General features: G+C 47.5%; 1 protein-coding gene across 1 annotated transcript in view; it reads right to left on the reverse strand.

Annotated features, from left to right (window-relative positions):
* The window catches only part of LOC126524355 (glycosyltransferase 8 domain-containing protein 1-like), a 98416-nt gene extending 83791 nt beyond the window's left edge, over window positions 1-14625 (reverse strand). The window contains exons 1-2 of the mRNA XM_050172683.3: window positions 14317-14625; window positions 3457-3561 (exon numbers count right to left, since the gene is read on the reverse strand). Of these exons, the coding sequence (XP_050028640.2) occupies window positions 3457-3561; window positions 14317-14359 (148 nt within the window). The 5' untranslated portion in view covers window positions 14360-14625. The remainder of the gene's footprint in view (window positions 1-3456; window positions 3562-14316) is intronic.
* Window positions 14626-16262: the final 1637 nt, after the last annotated feature.

The following is a 16262-nucleotide window of genomic DNA, read 5'->3' on the forward strand; positions in this document are numbered from 1 at the left end:
TTGTGCCACCTTCAGAAGAGAAATGCTTCGCATTAACTTAGATAATCATTGAAGATTATTTATGCGGTAGCTTTCTTTAACAAGCAATACCATCATATCTAGCCTTATTGCTACATGATGTCAGCAAATTTTACTCTGTGTCGTGACATCACAATATTGTCGATGGCACCCGAGACAGCTAAGACAACTTCAATATCAAGTAAAAATATCTTTTAAATGTTTCCCAACCCTCATGCTTGTATGATCCTTTTGCACATGAGAAGCATAAGCATAAGCAATCTGAAAGCTATGTGTCGATACTGCTTTTGTTTAATGCAGTGCAAGGGCCTACACCAGCAATCTCCAGTCACCACTGTCACATTTTCACACTCCTAAGCCTGCATACTTTGCAATCTTGTGCCATAAACTATACCTATATCGTCCTCGTGTAGACTTCCTTTCCCTCGGCACCCATTCTGTTAACCTAATATACCACCAGTTATCTGCTCCATGCATTACATGACCTGCCAAGCTCCATGTCCACCCATTAAAGGGACACTATAGAGCAACACTAGAACCGCTTATACTGGCCAAACATTCTTTTAAAATCCAAGTTCCATTCATTTGGTCAAAGAGGGTTGATTACCTGAGAAAAATACAAAGAACAAATATCTTTGTTTGAATTTCCCACTAAAACCTCTGTGTCAGGTCGGTACATCGGTGTGGCGTCACAAATTTTGAATTATTTTCTGCAGTAAGGACCTTTTGATGCAGGATACATTCTCTAATCTTAATGAGGTGCGTGTACAGATAATTTAGAATGAGTGTAGCCCCTTCTTCAGTGGTTAAGAACTAACAAGACCTGAATAGGAACTGTCAAAACGTCATGGTGTGCTGGGGCAAGAACTTCAAGGTGTCATCGCCATCTGTCTTTCGTTTGCAAATCTCTTCTGGTCTACCAAGTCATCTCTCACAATTAGGAGTGGCTGTACTTGCTATTGCTAAACCATACTTCCCTAACACAGCCCAACCTAAGATTCCTTTTCACTGTCTCTTTAATCTTCACTAGCACTTCAGCTGCACCTGTTTGCCCTCTCAGAACGATCTTCAATCCGTCTCCTGATGTTGTGCCTATCAATTTCTGTTCCATTGTGTAGTTTGCATATGGCAATTAGAATCTCCTCTGCCACACGAGTGCTTGTGGTGAGGTCTATCTATGAAGGTTAACTTTCAAATAAATTTTAGTTGCCAGTGCAGTGGCATGTCGTCTCCACTCCCTTGTCTCCCATGCAGTGCTCAAGTTAAAGACAAATCATGTGCCACTAAGAAGCCAAATTTTCGTCCCGATAAGCTACAAATGGTGTTGGTGTCGCGTATTTGTGATCTGGTAAATCTATGTGTGGTTCATGGCAACAATCAGACAAAAGTTCAGGTGTGGCCTGGTGCATGCACTTTTGAACTGACCAATCAGGTGCAGCATGTGCCACCCCACTTGGCGTCAGTGGACTGGTGCGAGCACCTGTCCAGTATACTTTTAGAATTACTGCCTTGGTACTGCGCCACAAGTGACACCTGCTCAGCCTGACCGTGTCACTGACAGGCTGAGCACGTTTAGCCTGTCAGTGACCTTAAGTGTCCTTAAGCCTGACAGCTTAAAGGGACAGTAAAGAGTAGAAAAACGATTTCTTCTGTATTGGTATATTACCCTTCCACACACATACAAAAAAGACACCACCCCTACCATGAGAATACACCTGGTAAGCAAGAGAAACGCACAAAGATGAAAGATGGGTGGTGTAATCGCCTTCAAGTGATGACACAAATACTATGTGAGCTGAGAAAAGCACCAGCATACGTCCTGCTTAGCAAAAATATTCATGTGCCAAAGGCTACTACACACACTGTGCATTGTGTTAGCAGGCATCACGATGCAGCAATGCTCATTAGTGGTCTTGCTCTGTAGTACCGAATGTCCTCTTGAGGCTTGTGTCTTTAGCAAGCCCAAGTGCAAATGCTGTTAAATGCAGTCACACTTGTCCACTGACCCTGCTTACTTACGGGGTGTGCAGGCTTATCAGTCGCACTTTCAGCTTTTATCCGCTACTGCAGTAAAACCTTATGACTTCCTGTGACCACAATAAAGCTTAAGTTTAAGCTTAAAGGGACACCAAAGAGTGGAAAAATGATTTCTTCTGTATTAGTAGATTATCCTTCCACACACACACACAAAAGACACCACCCCTACCACGAGAATACACCTGGTAAGCCAGAGAAAAGCACAAAGATGAAAGATGGGTGGGGCAATTGCCTTCAAGTTCCCACACCAGCAAACCGTAATGCCACGAATTTTGACAGCATCTGCTACGGCCCAGTTAATTCGTTTGCGCCAGACTACATTGTGCTCTAAAAGAGTCAATGACTGAGCTTGGCAAGTTTCAGGAACCTTTACTGAGCTAATGCAGCCCAAATATGAAAAATATACTTTGAAATCCCTGACATCACACTCATGTACTGGGGTTGCAGTTTCGGCGCGAAATTCAAAAAGTGAAACATTGACTTTCATTTTCTCTTCTAGTAATCCACGTATCATATCGAAATTAATGACAGCAGAATTATGAAAGAATGCTTTATCTGCCTAAACTGGATTAGTGTTTTGCTTTAGTGTCCCTTTAAGCTTAAGCAAGAAAGCCTCATAATCACATCGTGCTTTTGGCACATAAAGCCCAAGAATTTAAAGCTTAAGTTAAGAAAAGGCAGAGATGAACAAGGAGAAAATTACAATCATAGCAGATACAGATAAGTGATTCATCATTCCTTTTAGTGGCTTCAATTTCATTAATGTCATACCACTTCCAAAGAAACTAAATGTGCTAGCACTATCAGATGTCACACAAAGGACGTTGCAAGTCAGTATAGCTTATCTCTGCATTTCTCTGTTTTTCACTTGAGGATGATTGACTGATTGATTGGGTTTAACATCCCAAGGCAACAAAGGTATTATGAAAGGGTTCTTGCACCCCAAGCATTGCGAGTGTTTTTACATTCCACCCTCACATTGAAACGTAACTATGGCAGCAGAGATTTGAACCCCCAACCTCAAGTTCAGCAACTACTAGGCTGCCACGGCATTTATTTGTAATGGCAAATTGAGCTGTCCATTTTAGAGCACTCACACGAAGCTTCAAAAATAGTTAAAAACGAAGTTTAACGAAGTAACTAACCTTCAGTGTGACAATAAGCACACTCCTATAGTGTTAACAAAGCAGAAATAATGCTACAAACGTCTCTTGATTTTTGTAATACAGCTTCATTGTCATTTTGCACGACCATCAAAGTGCTCTGACAGCACTATAATATGACCAGTCGAATGTGCCATAACATGTCTCGAGGCATGAAATGCAACACTGCAGGCTACGGCAGCAAATTTCCAGTGCCTGTTCCTGAAACAGCATGCCAAAATAAGGTGAATCTCATTACCACCCGCAGACCGGCCAAACGAGAACTTGGCCTCGTTGGAAACCATGAGCCGGTAGCCATAGTAGAGGCCAACAAGGCACGTCACCGCCAAGGAAGCGAAGAGACCTGCAAAGTACATTGTTCCTCTGGTGACAATGAAAAAGTGGAACAAATTCAAGCAGACATGCACCTGATGACATGGTCATGTGGTGCAGGCTATTTTCAAACAGCACTCCTGTTTGCTGTGAAAGCATCGCAAACCTGTATGAAGGAAACAGATTAGAAAGGAGTTCCATGTCAGGCAGACAGACTTGCTGAGCCCTCTTTGGTGATGCCCCTTTTTTTCTCCTACGCCTACTTGTGCATTGATTTTAGGGGAGTAGGCCCTCCAAGGCTGCCGGACCTTCCAAGCCACTGTTTTGTTCAAGGTAGTTCTTAGCGACTCCCTTCTCACAACTAGCCTTAACCACCCGCTGTCTGCCCATATGTTCTCTGGGCTAGCTCGGCGACTAGAAATTATTGCTTGCCTATCATGTGGTGAGGCCACAGTTCCCATGAGCCCTTCTTTACATTTTTTTTAATGATTGTACTTTGAAATGTTCATTTGACACTACCTGTTAGCTTTTTCTTGTTTATTCATCAATTATCACTGAGGTATACTCTGGTGATAGACGATAATATCACTACAAGTGCTTCCATAAAACAAAACAAACAGTGCAATTTCAAGTGAAAGCTTGGACACCAATGGTGCCATGAATAAACATCTTGCAGCCGAGAATAGGGTGCTACATTACATGTGTAAATGTTCTACCAATGCAATGGCTGCTCCAATGTTATGCTGCATGGTCACACCATAGGATCATTTAAATCTTTTTTCTTGGCTGCTTTCTACAAACTTCTTTTTGCAATTGTACCCTCAACAGTAAATTATAAAAAAACGTTAAGGACCACACATAAAAGTATCTGAAGGAAATTTTCATTTTTCATTAAAATGTGCACAATATACCAAGAATAAGAATATTCAACAAATATAAAAATAATTTGCAGAAACTATTTCAGCAATAGGCTTTCTACCTGTGGGCAACACCAGGCAGAACACCGAGGGAAAACTTCCCTGTGGAACTTGTACAGACAGTCCACAGTGAATGCAACACAGAGGTGTACCACTGCATTTCCTCTACATTAACTGTGTTACACCATTGCAGCCAGGGATTTCACATCACTGGTCTTTGTTCCCTGACGGTGCCTTAAAGAGAAAGCGAGCCATGCACCAAACTTCATTTTCCTCGTCCTCTTTTCCTGCTTTAATCCGACAAAACAAGCTCACAGCCTACCATTCAGTGTCCGCCAAAGAGATTTAGGAAGAAACTCTACGCTCAAAACTGCAACTCGGCAAAAAAAAAAAAAATTGTTTTGTTTACTGTAGGCAACACTATTCCATAGAGGGTTAATGCCTGCCTCACAGATATCATATTTCTTTGCCATTATTAAATTACCATTGTGGCAATAGAGCAGAAATTCAAACATTATTGTGAAGCATAATTTCAGTCTGGAAATAAAGCACTGCTGTGGATGCTTCCCTGAAGTCATTACCTCTATGAGAAATTCATTTCTTGCTTCACTGTCCTAAACATTATTCTTATCCTTTTTTGTACTGCAGCGGATGAAAAAAATTTTACCAAATTTCCCAGAAACTTGTAGGAAATGCAGTAAGTGACAGGCAGCCAATATTGTTTAATTTAAGATCCCAAGCGGCCCATAGTATTGATAAGAACTACAGACAAGGCCACTAACATTAGAATTACTCTGTGAGCATATACAGCAGCTCTAACGAACTTTATGTAGCCTTCATGTAAGTCTTGTGTTAGGTGGTGACAAGCCGTTCTATGGGTATCTGCCACCACAAGTTAAATTGTGGATGAAACTTTCCACTAAATTTAGTGATGTGGGTTACAAAATTGTGAGAGACCATTCTGACAGGCTACGTTCCCAACGATGAGTGGTGATGCTCAAGTAGTCCCATTTCTTCAATAGACCTTGACCTCAGCCACAAAAGAAATACTATAGCCTATGTGAGCTCTATATACGACACATTTACCTTGTCTAATTATGGAGCCACCATGCTTCAGAATTTGTTGCTTTCAGTGTTTTGTACAACATACAAATGTAAAGGAATAAATTTGATGTGTACAGTTAAAGGATAAGGCAGCATATACACTGAACGTGGATGCAGGCTGTCCACATTTGTTGCAATAAAACTAACTTACAGAAATTTGATTAATATGATGCCAACATCCGCACATGTCAGTGTGCAACAAAAAGAGGCAGAAATGCACCACGACTTCTGAACAGCCTGGGACACAAACTGACAGCCCACTGAATTTGATGGGGAACAGCGGCTAAACTTTTTTGAAAAAAAGCACTTGCCCATAGGCTCCCCAATTAAATCTGATACGTGGTGTCATCTAGAATCGAAAACAGTGACCAGAAGCAAGAGGATGGATATGCTCTTCAAGAGTGCACAATGGGAGGATTGCTCCCTCTTGAAGACTGCACCCATCAATGGCTGTAGTGATATGAATTGCGATAACGATTGCAGTGATAATCATTAGAAAAAGAGTTAAAATTGTCCCACCAACCACTGCATTACTTCAATACTGTCCATAACAAGTTAATGCTGCACTATGAAGATTGTCTTGGAAGGTAAGCTTCACTGTATCATGTTAATGAGACAACAGAGCTATGAAATATGATCACATGCCCAGAACGATGTTGAAAATAGTGACTATCTTAGTTATATTCAAAAAGCAGAATATATAAGACAAAAGGTCCATGACAGGTAAAAAAGATAACGAAAGTTATAAGCAACTGAAATATGGATGCTCTGTGTCTTGTTTGCCTTCCATTGCAATAACCCAACTGAGAAATTAAATTCTGGGGTTTCACATGCCAATACCAAGATATTGTTACGTAAGAAGACGCAGATAAAAAGCTATATACAAGTATATTTACAACGTAATATGCCGCACTTGGCCAAGAGGCAACAGCCCGCGCTAGCCTCCAATCGTCGTCGTCTTCTTACTGCTCGCCTCTTCGTCATTGGTGATACTATTCCGTAGCACTACCCCCGGCGGCAAAAGCGCCATCCCGGAGCGACTAAAGGCCGGACTCGGAAGCAGTGTAGTAGGCCTTGAGCCTACTGACCTGCACGACATCACTAGATGCTAGAGTAGATGACGAGGTTGAGCTCACAGGAGCAATTTCGTACGTCACAGGCGTCACCTGTCGCAGCACGCGGTAGGGCCCTGTGTATCGCGAAAGGAGCTTTTCTGAAAGTCCGACGTGACGAGAGGGCGACCACAAGAGCACGAGCGCACCAGGCGAAAACTGTACGTCACGGTGGCGGGCGTTGTACTGACGCTGCTGAGTGCTTTGCGAGTCTGTCAGTCGAGCACGGGCAAGCTGGCGTGCATGGTCGGCGAGGGCAATGGCGTCGCGCGCATACTCGCTTGTTGAGATCGAAGCAGGAGGAAGTGCCGTGTCAAGGGGCAAGGTCGGTTCGCGACCGTAGAGTAGATAAAAGGGAGAAAATCCGGCGGTGTCGTGCCGGGAAGAATTATAAGCAAATGTGACGTAAGGAAGGGCAATGTCCCAGTCGTGGTGGTCCTTGGAAACGTACTTGGACAGCATATCGGTAAGAGTACGGTTTAACCGCTCTGTCAGGCCATTGGTTTGAGGATGGTATGAGGTAGTCAGCTTGTGTTGAGTGGAGCAGGAACGTACAATGTCGGCGATAACTTTCGAGAGGAAGTTACGATCACGGTCAGTGAGCAGCTGTCGCGGGGCGCCATGAAGTAAGATAATGTCATGCAAGAGAAAGTCCGCTACGTCAGTGGCGCAACTGGTAGGGAGAGCCCACGTGATAGCGTATCGGGTGGCGTAATAAGTTGCGACGGCTACCCATTTGTTCCCAGAGGATGACGTGGGAAAGGGACCGAGGAGGTCTAATCCAACACGAAAAAACGGTTCCACAGGGACAGTGATCGGCTGGAGATGACCCGCAGGTAGCACCTGAGGTGTTTTCCGACGCTGGCAGGTATCACAGGCAGCAACATAGCGTCGGACGGAGCGAGCGAGACCAGGCCAATAGAAGCGGCGGCGGACGCGGTCGTACGTGCGGGTTACGCCAAGATGTCCTGCAGTAGGTGCGTCATGCATCTCACAGAGCACAGTCTGTCGTAGATGTTTTGGCACGACAAGAAGAAGATCAGATTCGTCAGGGAGGAAGTTCCTTCGGTACAGAATGCCGTCCTGGAGGACATATCGGCGAACGGACGCGTCGGTAGGTGTAGAGCGCAGACGCTCGATGAGTGCTCGCAGCGGTAGGTCTCGGTACTGCTCATCGGCGATGTTAGCAAAGGCAGACACAGAGAAAATGCCGTTGTCGGTACTACTGTTGGCGTCGTCAGGCTCGTCTACCGGGTAACGAGACAGGCAGTCAGCGTCCTTGTGTAGTCGGCCAGATTTGTAGGTGACAGTATATGAATATTCTTGGAGGCGTAAGGCCCAGCGACCAAGTCTTCCTGTAGAATCTTTCAGTGAGCATAACCAGCAAAGCGCGTGATGGTCTGTGACAACGGAAAAAGGTCGGCCATATAAGTATGGGCGGAACTTCGCAACCGCCCAAACTAGGGCCAGACACTAACGCTCAGTGATGGAATAGTTGCGCTCGGAGGGTGAGAGGAGCCTGCTGGCGTAAGCGATAACACGGTCGTTGCCGCGCTGGCGTTGGGCCAGTACTGCGCCAATTCCGTGACCGCTGGCATCAGTACGGACTTCGCTAGGCGCAGAAGGATCGAAATGGGCCAGAACGGGAGGCGTTGTGAGAACGTCGATTAGATGCGAGAATGCAGAGGCCTCGTTATCACCCCACTGGAAAGGGGCATCTTTTTTCAAAAGCTCGGTTAGTGGTCGTGCTATGGCCGCGAAATTGTTTACGAAACGGCGGAAGTAGGAACAAAGGCCAATGACGTTACGCACATCCTTGACACACTTCGGAACAGGGAAGTGCGTAACAGCATGGATCTTGCCTGGGTCCGGTTGCACTCCGTTCGCGTCAATGAGATGCCCAAGGACGGTAATCTGGCGACGGCCGAATTGGCACTTCGATGCGTTCAGTTGCAGACCGGCACGACGAAAAACGTCCAGGACTACCGAGAGGTGCTCGAGGTGCGTAGCAAACGTTGGGGAGAATACTATAACGTCGTCCAAGTAGCACAGGCATGTGGACCATTTGAAACCGTGAAGAACGGAGTCCATCATGCGTTCAAAAGTGGCAGGAGCGTTACATAGACCGAACGGCATCACTTTAAATTGATAAAGACCGTCCGGAGTTACAAAAGCAGTCTTCCCGCGGTCGAGATCGTCCACGGCAATCTGCCAGTAGCCGGAGCGGAGGTCAATAGAGGAGAAGTAGTGAGCACCATGGAGGCAGTCAAGGGCGTCATCGATCCGAGGTAGGGGATACACGTCCTCTTTGGTAACCCTGTTAAGGTGCCGATAAGCCACGCAAGAGCGCCATGAGCCATCCTTCTTTTTTACCAGTACAACAGATGACGCCCATGGACTACATGACGGTTCTATGATTTTCTTGGCAAGCATTTTGCGAACTTCTGCGTGAATAACTTGACGCTCAGCCGGTGACACTCGATACGGGCGGCGATGAATAGGAGGGGCATCGCTGGTATTAATGCGATGTTTAACAGCTGTAGTTTGGGCCAAAGGACAATCGTTAAAGTAAAAAATATCGTTGTAGGAAAACAGAACGCAGTAGAGCTCACGAGCGTGCTCGGACGGCATGTCGGGCGCAATCATTTTCTGTAAGTCGGCGATGGTACAAGTTGTCGACTGCGATGGTAGAGGAGGATCGGCTGAATTGTCGTCTACCTCAATAGATGCTATTGAGTGATCCTCGAATGAGCAAAGCTGGGCCACAGACATCCCGCGTGGCAGCACTTGTGTCGTCAAGCCAAAATTGACCACTGGCAGGCAGACACAATTCGGCGTAATAGATAAAACGGTATGAGGTACCGTGATCCCGTGTGTAAGGAGGACGTCTTGCATAGGAGCCGCGATATAGTGACCATCGGGCACTGGTGGGGATGACACTAGCTCAACTAAGTCAGTGCCGAAGGTGGCAAGCGAACGAAGTCGACGGAACTGAGGCGACTGGGGTGTGGTTCAGTGGGATCCAGAACAGGCAGGTCAAGGCGGAGAGTACTGGCGGAACAATCGATGAGAGCAGAATGTGCGGAGAGGAAGTCTAAGCCGAGGAAGATGTCGTGGGGACAGTGGGCGATGACTGTGAATAGCGCAATTGTGGAGCGATCGGCGAAGGAGACATGGGTGGCACACATACCAATTACGGGGCTGTTCCGTTATCGGCGACACGGACAACATGCGTCGTGGCGGGCGTGATTATTTTTTTCAGGCGGGTACGAAAGTCAGCGCTCATTACCGACAAATGCGCCCCAGTGTCTATAAGAGCAGATACAGGAACACTGTCGACTTGCATGTCAAGAAAGTTCAGGTGAGTGGGCAACGTCAGTAGAGGATTTGGTGGCATAGGGAGCAATGCAGCGTCACCTCGAGGCGCTGCATCATCTAGTTTTCCGGCTGGGAGCGGCGTCCGAAGGGAGTCGGCGAAAAGGAGTGACGGGGCTGGGGAGAGCGAGATTGTCGTCGTTGGGGCGAAGATGAACGAGAATAGGGGCTGTTCGGCGCAGGAGAGTCAGTGGCGGCATTATCGGAGCGTGCGGAATAGGATCGAGAAGGGCCACATGAGGGGCGAGAGTAGGCAGTATAAGCAGACCGGGTCGGGGAAGTCCAGCGACTTCGACAGTGCCGAGAAATGTGCCCGATACAACAGCAGTGAAAACAAATGGGCTTGTTGTCAGCAGTGCGCCATTCAGATGGGTTGCGGAAACGTGGTGGGTAAGAAGATGCGGGACGGGGCGGAATCGAAGAAGCCGGATGGGTATCAGGGCGATGGGCCGAGCAGGTGTGAAGGCCCACGTTTTCGAACTCCTGGCGGACAACTGCCTGGATCAGGGAAACCGTGACTGCAGGTGCGTTGGTGGGGCTGGAATCGAAGGCAGCCGGATAGGCGGCCTCAATCTCATGCCGGACGATCTTGGTAATATCACCAGTGTTGTTGGGACGAGGAGCGTCGGCAGAGGAAGATGTCACGGGGGTGTTGGGCAAACGGGCAAACTGCTGGTCGATACGTCGGCTTTTAGCGAGTTCCAGGCGGCGGCACTCTTTTATAACAGCATCCACCATCGCGACGTTGTTGAATACGAGCAAGTTGAAGGCGTCATTGGCAATGCCTTTGAGGATGTGGGATACCTTGTCTGACTCAGTCATGTGTGCATCAACTTTGCGGCACAGAGCCAAGACGTCCTGAATGTACGTGACCTAGGGCTCTGTTGACGTCTGCACACGGCCGGAAAGCGCCTTCTGCGCGGCAAGTTTGTGGCCGTAGGGGTTGCCGAACAAGTCTCGGAGCTTTTGCTTGAGCGAATCCCAAGTGGTAAGCTCATCTTTGTGCGTCCGAAACTAAACTCGAGGTGTGCCACCGAGGTAAAAGACTACGTTGGCGAGCATGATAGTAGGGTCCCACCGGTTAATGCGGCTGACGTGTTCGTACAGGCTGATCCAGTCCTCGACGTCTTCCCCATCTTTGCCCGAGAATACGCCAGGATCACGAGGAGCAGGGAGAGTGATGTAGGTCGTCGAAGTGGCAGCAGGTGTCGGAGGCGGCTGAGTCGAGTTGTCATCGCCGGGAGCCATGAAGCTAGGCTCGACGTACCGTCCACTGCGAAGCTCCGTGACGAGGTACAGGGAACGTCCACCTCCACCAGATATGTTACGTAAGAAGACGCAGATGAAAAGCTATATACAAGTATATTTACAATGTAATACGCCGCACTTGGCCAAGAGGCAACAGCCCGCGCTAGCCTCCAATCGTCGTCTTCTTACTGCTCGCCTCTTCGTCATTGGTTCGTCATTGTTCCGTAGCAATATGACTATTAGGCACATCGTAGCGGGGGACTCGGAATTTATTTTGACCACCTGCGGTTCTTTAAACTCCGCCCAATGCACAGAACACGAGCATTCTTGCATTTCACCCCCATCGAAATGTGGTTGCAGCGACTGTGATTTGATCCTGCGCCCTCGGGCTTAGCAGCACAATGCCATAGCCACTATGCCGCCACGGCAGGTATAATAACCCAGGTAGCCTTTGCATAATCTTTCACCGAAGATTGTTTAATGTGTCCCAGCCAAAGCCTTGACTCGTCGTTCCCATACTCTTCCAAGAGTGGCAACTTCCCTGAAGGGAGAAGAGAAACGTGCGGTTCATCCATGTACAGATATACAAGGGCATGTCCAATTGTCCTAGTGTACCCTCTTAAATATTGCCATTGCACTGTTCATCTCAGATTTTTCCGTCGAAGTGACAGACAGGCATAATCATAGGTACGAAGTAAAGCCAAATACTAAAGTGTTCTTGGTGGATATTACTTTTCAAACATTTAGAAGCTACGTTATACCACGCTGAGGGCTTTTTTATGTTGTGCTGTCATTCTTTCTTTTTCTACAAAAATATACAGTCCGCATGCTTGCAAGAGAGAGAAACTCAACGGTCAAATCTGTGGGATCAACTGACCATACAGTGATGCCACGGTTTATGAACGCTTCTGTTCATGGAGAATTCAGTTCACAAACAGCAGCATTTGCAAAAGTTTACCTCGATCCACAAACTCCATCTCAGTTCACAAACCTCGTACCGGGTTCATGGAGATAGCTTGTGTGATGTTGGCATGATGTCTTGTTTATTGTTAAATAAAACAAATTTACTTATAATAATATTACATCTGAATTGATTTCTAAGCTTAAAGTGTAGTTATCCATGCAATGCAATGTTCTTTTAATAGCACTGCAAAGTTTGAAAGAACGCCTGCAACCAGAATGTGTCACTGAATGTAATATCGAAGGATGTGGTGCAGAGGTGGTGAGGGGATCATGTGGAGAGATTGAGGTTGAGGAGATTGTGTCCATGGGTAGGAGTATCCTATTCATACTTTGGAAACATGCAGAAGTGGTATGCAGTATCATGGATCTGGACGTCGATCATGGAGGCATGGAGGAACTTGCGGAAGACCATAAAGAGAGGCTAACAACAGAAGAACTTGCTGAACTTCACTGTGAGCAACAGAAGGCTTTTGCAGAGGAACTTTATAGCGGGGAAAAGCATGACAGGGAGGCTAACAGCAGTGCTTTATAATTTACTCTTGACAAATTGAATTCATAGCAGGACTTCTTTGAGAAGCACTGCTGAAATATAATCAGTGGTATAGCCAGAATTATTTTTAGGTGAGGCAAAGCCTGGGAAGGCTGCACACTAAGCTAATTTCTTTTTGGGAGGGGGGCACGTCTTCAGTGTGTCTCCTTCAACCCACTCCCCCCCCTACTACGCCACTGAACACACCTGAAACAAGCCCAGTGTTTTACCTGATGAACAACAAAGTGGTCACTCATAACTGGACGGTTAGGTTGCGCACTGTGCCAAAAAATAAAACAAGCGCCATTGCCAGACTTTGCCAGAACATGTGCCTGCAGCTTAGAGACAAAGAAGAGAGGAGAAAGCTCATAAAGGATATCCACGCGATGTTCCACGCCTGCTGCTCCCATGCCTGTCCCTCTAACCAGAAGTGTTCTCTCTATTCACACGATCACTTTACTATACTGCACTGTACAGTAATGAACAGCAAACACGTTTGTGTATTGACTATTCATGTGTTTAAATAAGTTATGTGGACATCATCAGAGTCTGAATAAGATTAACTATATTTATAAATCGTTTCCCAAGGGAAACTCTCCTTCGGTTCACATCAAATTTGGTTCGCGACGTGGGCCACGGAAATAAATGAGTTCGTGAATCGAGGCACCATTGTATTTCACTTCATGTTTACAGCAGAAAAGATGTCACAAAAGGTTCGCTTCGAAAAGTGCTTAAATTTCAAGCCTGAGGCACAGGTTTCTCCTCCGGAGGCAGTCTTTCTCGTTAGCCACTACAACCAACGTAGCTACAATTGGTACAGCGTGCAAACAACGGCAAAGCAAGTCACTCTTAAGCAAACACTTATACGACTCCACTCAAGCAGTCTCTGGAACAAGTTCCCGCGTCCCGATAGCTGTTTTCTCTTGGTACGTACGAAGCACTTTCGGTTTATTACAAGAAACAAGCCGATCGGCGAATTGTAGCTACAGCGCCCAGTCGAACATCTCCATTTTAATCACTCGTTGTTCGCGACAGCCGAAGCACTTAAATACTTCACTGTGCATGAATACAATATCATTGTTCTTATAAACAAGCCCCATATCAGGCTTTGATGCCTATCAGAAAACTTAGTGCTTTCGTGTACACCGCATTATCAAACGACGCACGGCATAGGAACACTATGCCATTACAGAAACATCCGGAAAGTTTGTTCAGACGCGCGAATATGGAGCAACCTCGTCATCCGATCGTCGCCCTGAATAAATTCAAGGACGACCGCTGTCATCGCATTATGCGACCGATTAGGCCCCTGCTGATATTCGAAAAGTTTCTGAACACCTTTACGGAAACGCCAACGAGCGCGGCTCTCGAAGAGACCAATCGCTGACTCTCTATAATTATGAGGGAAGCTTAGCGGCTGTCGACGGACCCACATCATACTGAAACGTTCCCCTTTTTCTTTTTTTTCTTTTTTCGACGCGGTTGGACGCGCGCATACGGCTATTACAGCCTCTGCCGGACCCAAGAAAGTCGCTTACCTTTGACGAGGCAGGTGTTGTGCGAGCGTTTCAGCATCGCCATCTTTTCCTACGTATGTGTGTCCTGGGAGTATTACAATTAGACTAGTTTACTGTCATTAACGCACTCATCGCGCATTAGCTACACAGGGCGAAACTCATCCCGCGCACGGCCGGCGGCACACATTTTACGGCGGTGTGCTTAGAAAAATAAACAAATATTTGACGCCGTTGCCAGACGCGCAAACAGACCTGGATAAAGACGGCCAGCAATACTCCACCGACAAAGTGCGACGAGCGGCTTGGACGGCGCTAGGCGGCGCCAAGAAGGTTAAACTACAGTGACGGGGCTCGGTACTTTAACACATAGAGTTCCTCACTAGTGAGAAACTCTATGCTTTAACATCAGCACTAGAGACACGACGTTCATTTGAGGGATCGCCAGTCGTTTGTGCGCAGGCGCGAGTAAGAGCGGGTGCGAGAGAGAAAATCTGGGGGCTTTTGCTCGTTGCAGCCTAGACACTACGCAGTTGGCGCGAGTTGTATGTCATGCCGGCATTGCGGAGTGCGGTAGAGTTAGTTTCGCCCTGCCACTGGGTGCCTGCGCGGTGAGGCAGTGCATAGACGCCCCATTTGGTGATCGCTGTGTCTGAAGGGGCAAAGTTCTGACTGGTGTTGTATAAGTCGCGGGTCGCTTTCTTCGTCGTGACGATAGATTGGAGTTTTTGCAAGCACTGCTCCAGGAGGGCACATGTAACCGGCAAACGGAGGCCTCAAGAGAAACACCTGAGGTTATAATAAAATAATAAAGCAGGCGGCGCAGGATCTCCCGGGCACCCAAGGGGTAGCAGGGGGATCCAAGCCGGAAGCAGGGCGGCCCGTGGGTTGCGGCCGCGGAGGCCGAAGCGTGCCAGCGGGTGTTCGCAGAAAAAATTGGCTGTCGAGGACAGCCGATCTTGGGCACCCTTGGTTCGCGCAGGCCTCGGCGAGCCTGCGGACCAGTCCGTGTACTAGCTTTGGTGTCCCCGTTACCGCTTTGGTGTCCTGGAGGCGCCGCCAACATGCCGCGCTCCCCCCCATGCAGCCGGGCCAAATGTAGGCTCCCTAGCCGCCAATAATGCGAAATAATGACACGTTGTTACAATTAGTAAAAAACACGACTGAATAAATATAGTTACGTCCAGCCGCCAACTTGGGACGCTAAGTTCAGCACTACCGCGCCCCGCAATTTCTCCAACACGAGGCAGAACTTTGCGTCTGAAGGTACGTTGGGAGAGGCGCTGCGATCGCCGAGGAGTGTAGACGTGCTCGCGTCGGCTCCGTGTTCGCGAAATGATTTTGAAGCATTTTCTTGCGAATTGTGGCCTAATTTTTACACCAGTCGATCCGTGAAGATACCAGGACTCCGTGGACGCTTCAATGTCAGGTGGGACACTCCATTTCCCTCTGCTGCGAACATTTTTGTGAATCGCCCACACCACAGCCGCCGCGCGTGCAAGGCAGGCGCACTGGATGCGTGGCGCGCACTCGAGCGAGCTCAGTATCACCGATCAAGTTTCTCGGCCCCAGCAACGAGCATGGATCTCGAAGTGGCCGCCGAGATGGGCTGGTGAACAACTCGCCTTCGCCAACCGGCGAAGTTGAGGGACGACTCTTCACCCGAAACACACTCCACCCAAACCTCAAGCACTCGTTCCCGCTCCAAGACCAGGCCACCAGTCAAAGCACAAGTTCTCAAGGCTGGCTCATCGCCAAAATTGGTAGCCCTACCGTGACTACAGCCGCGTACTCCAAGCCGCACAGCTCATCCCAGCAGATATTCAACAAGACACCGTGTGCCCCAACACCCAACAAAACGTTGTCGTTCTCAGTACGCCGAGTCTGCAGAACGCCGACCGGTATATCTTCATAAAATCCATTCAAGTCAATGGGGTCACGCATCATGTTAACGCATATGAGACGGCCGC

Source organism: Dermacentor andersoni, chromosome 3 (genome assembly GCF_023375885.2).
Source record: "Dermacentor andersoni chromosome 3, qqDerAnde1_hic_scaffold, whole genome shotgun sequence".
In the NCBI taxonomy this organism is placed as follows: domain Eukaryota; kingdom Metazoa; phylum Arthropoda; class Arachnida; order Ixodida; family Ixodidae; genus Dermacentor; species Dermacentor andersoni.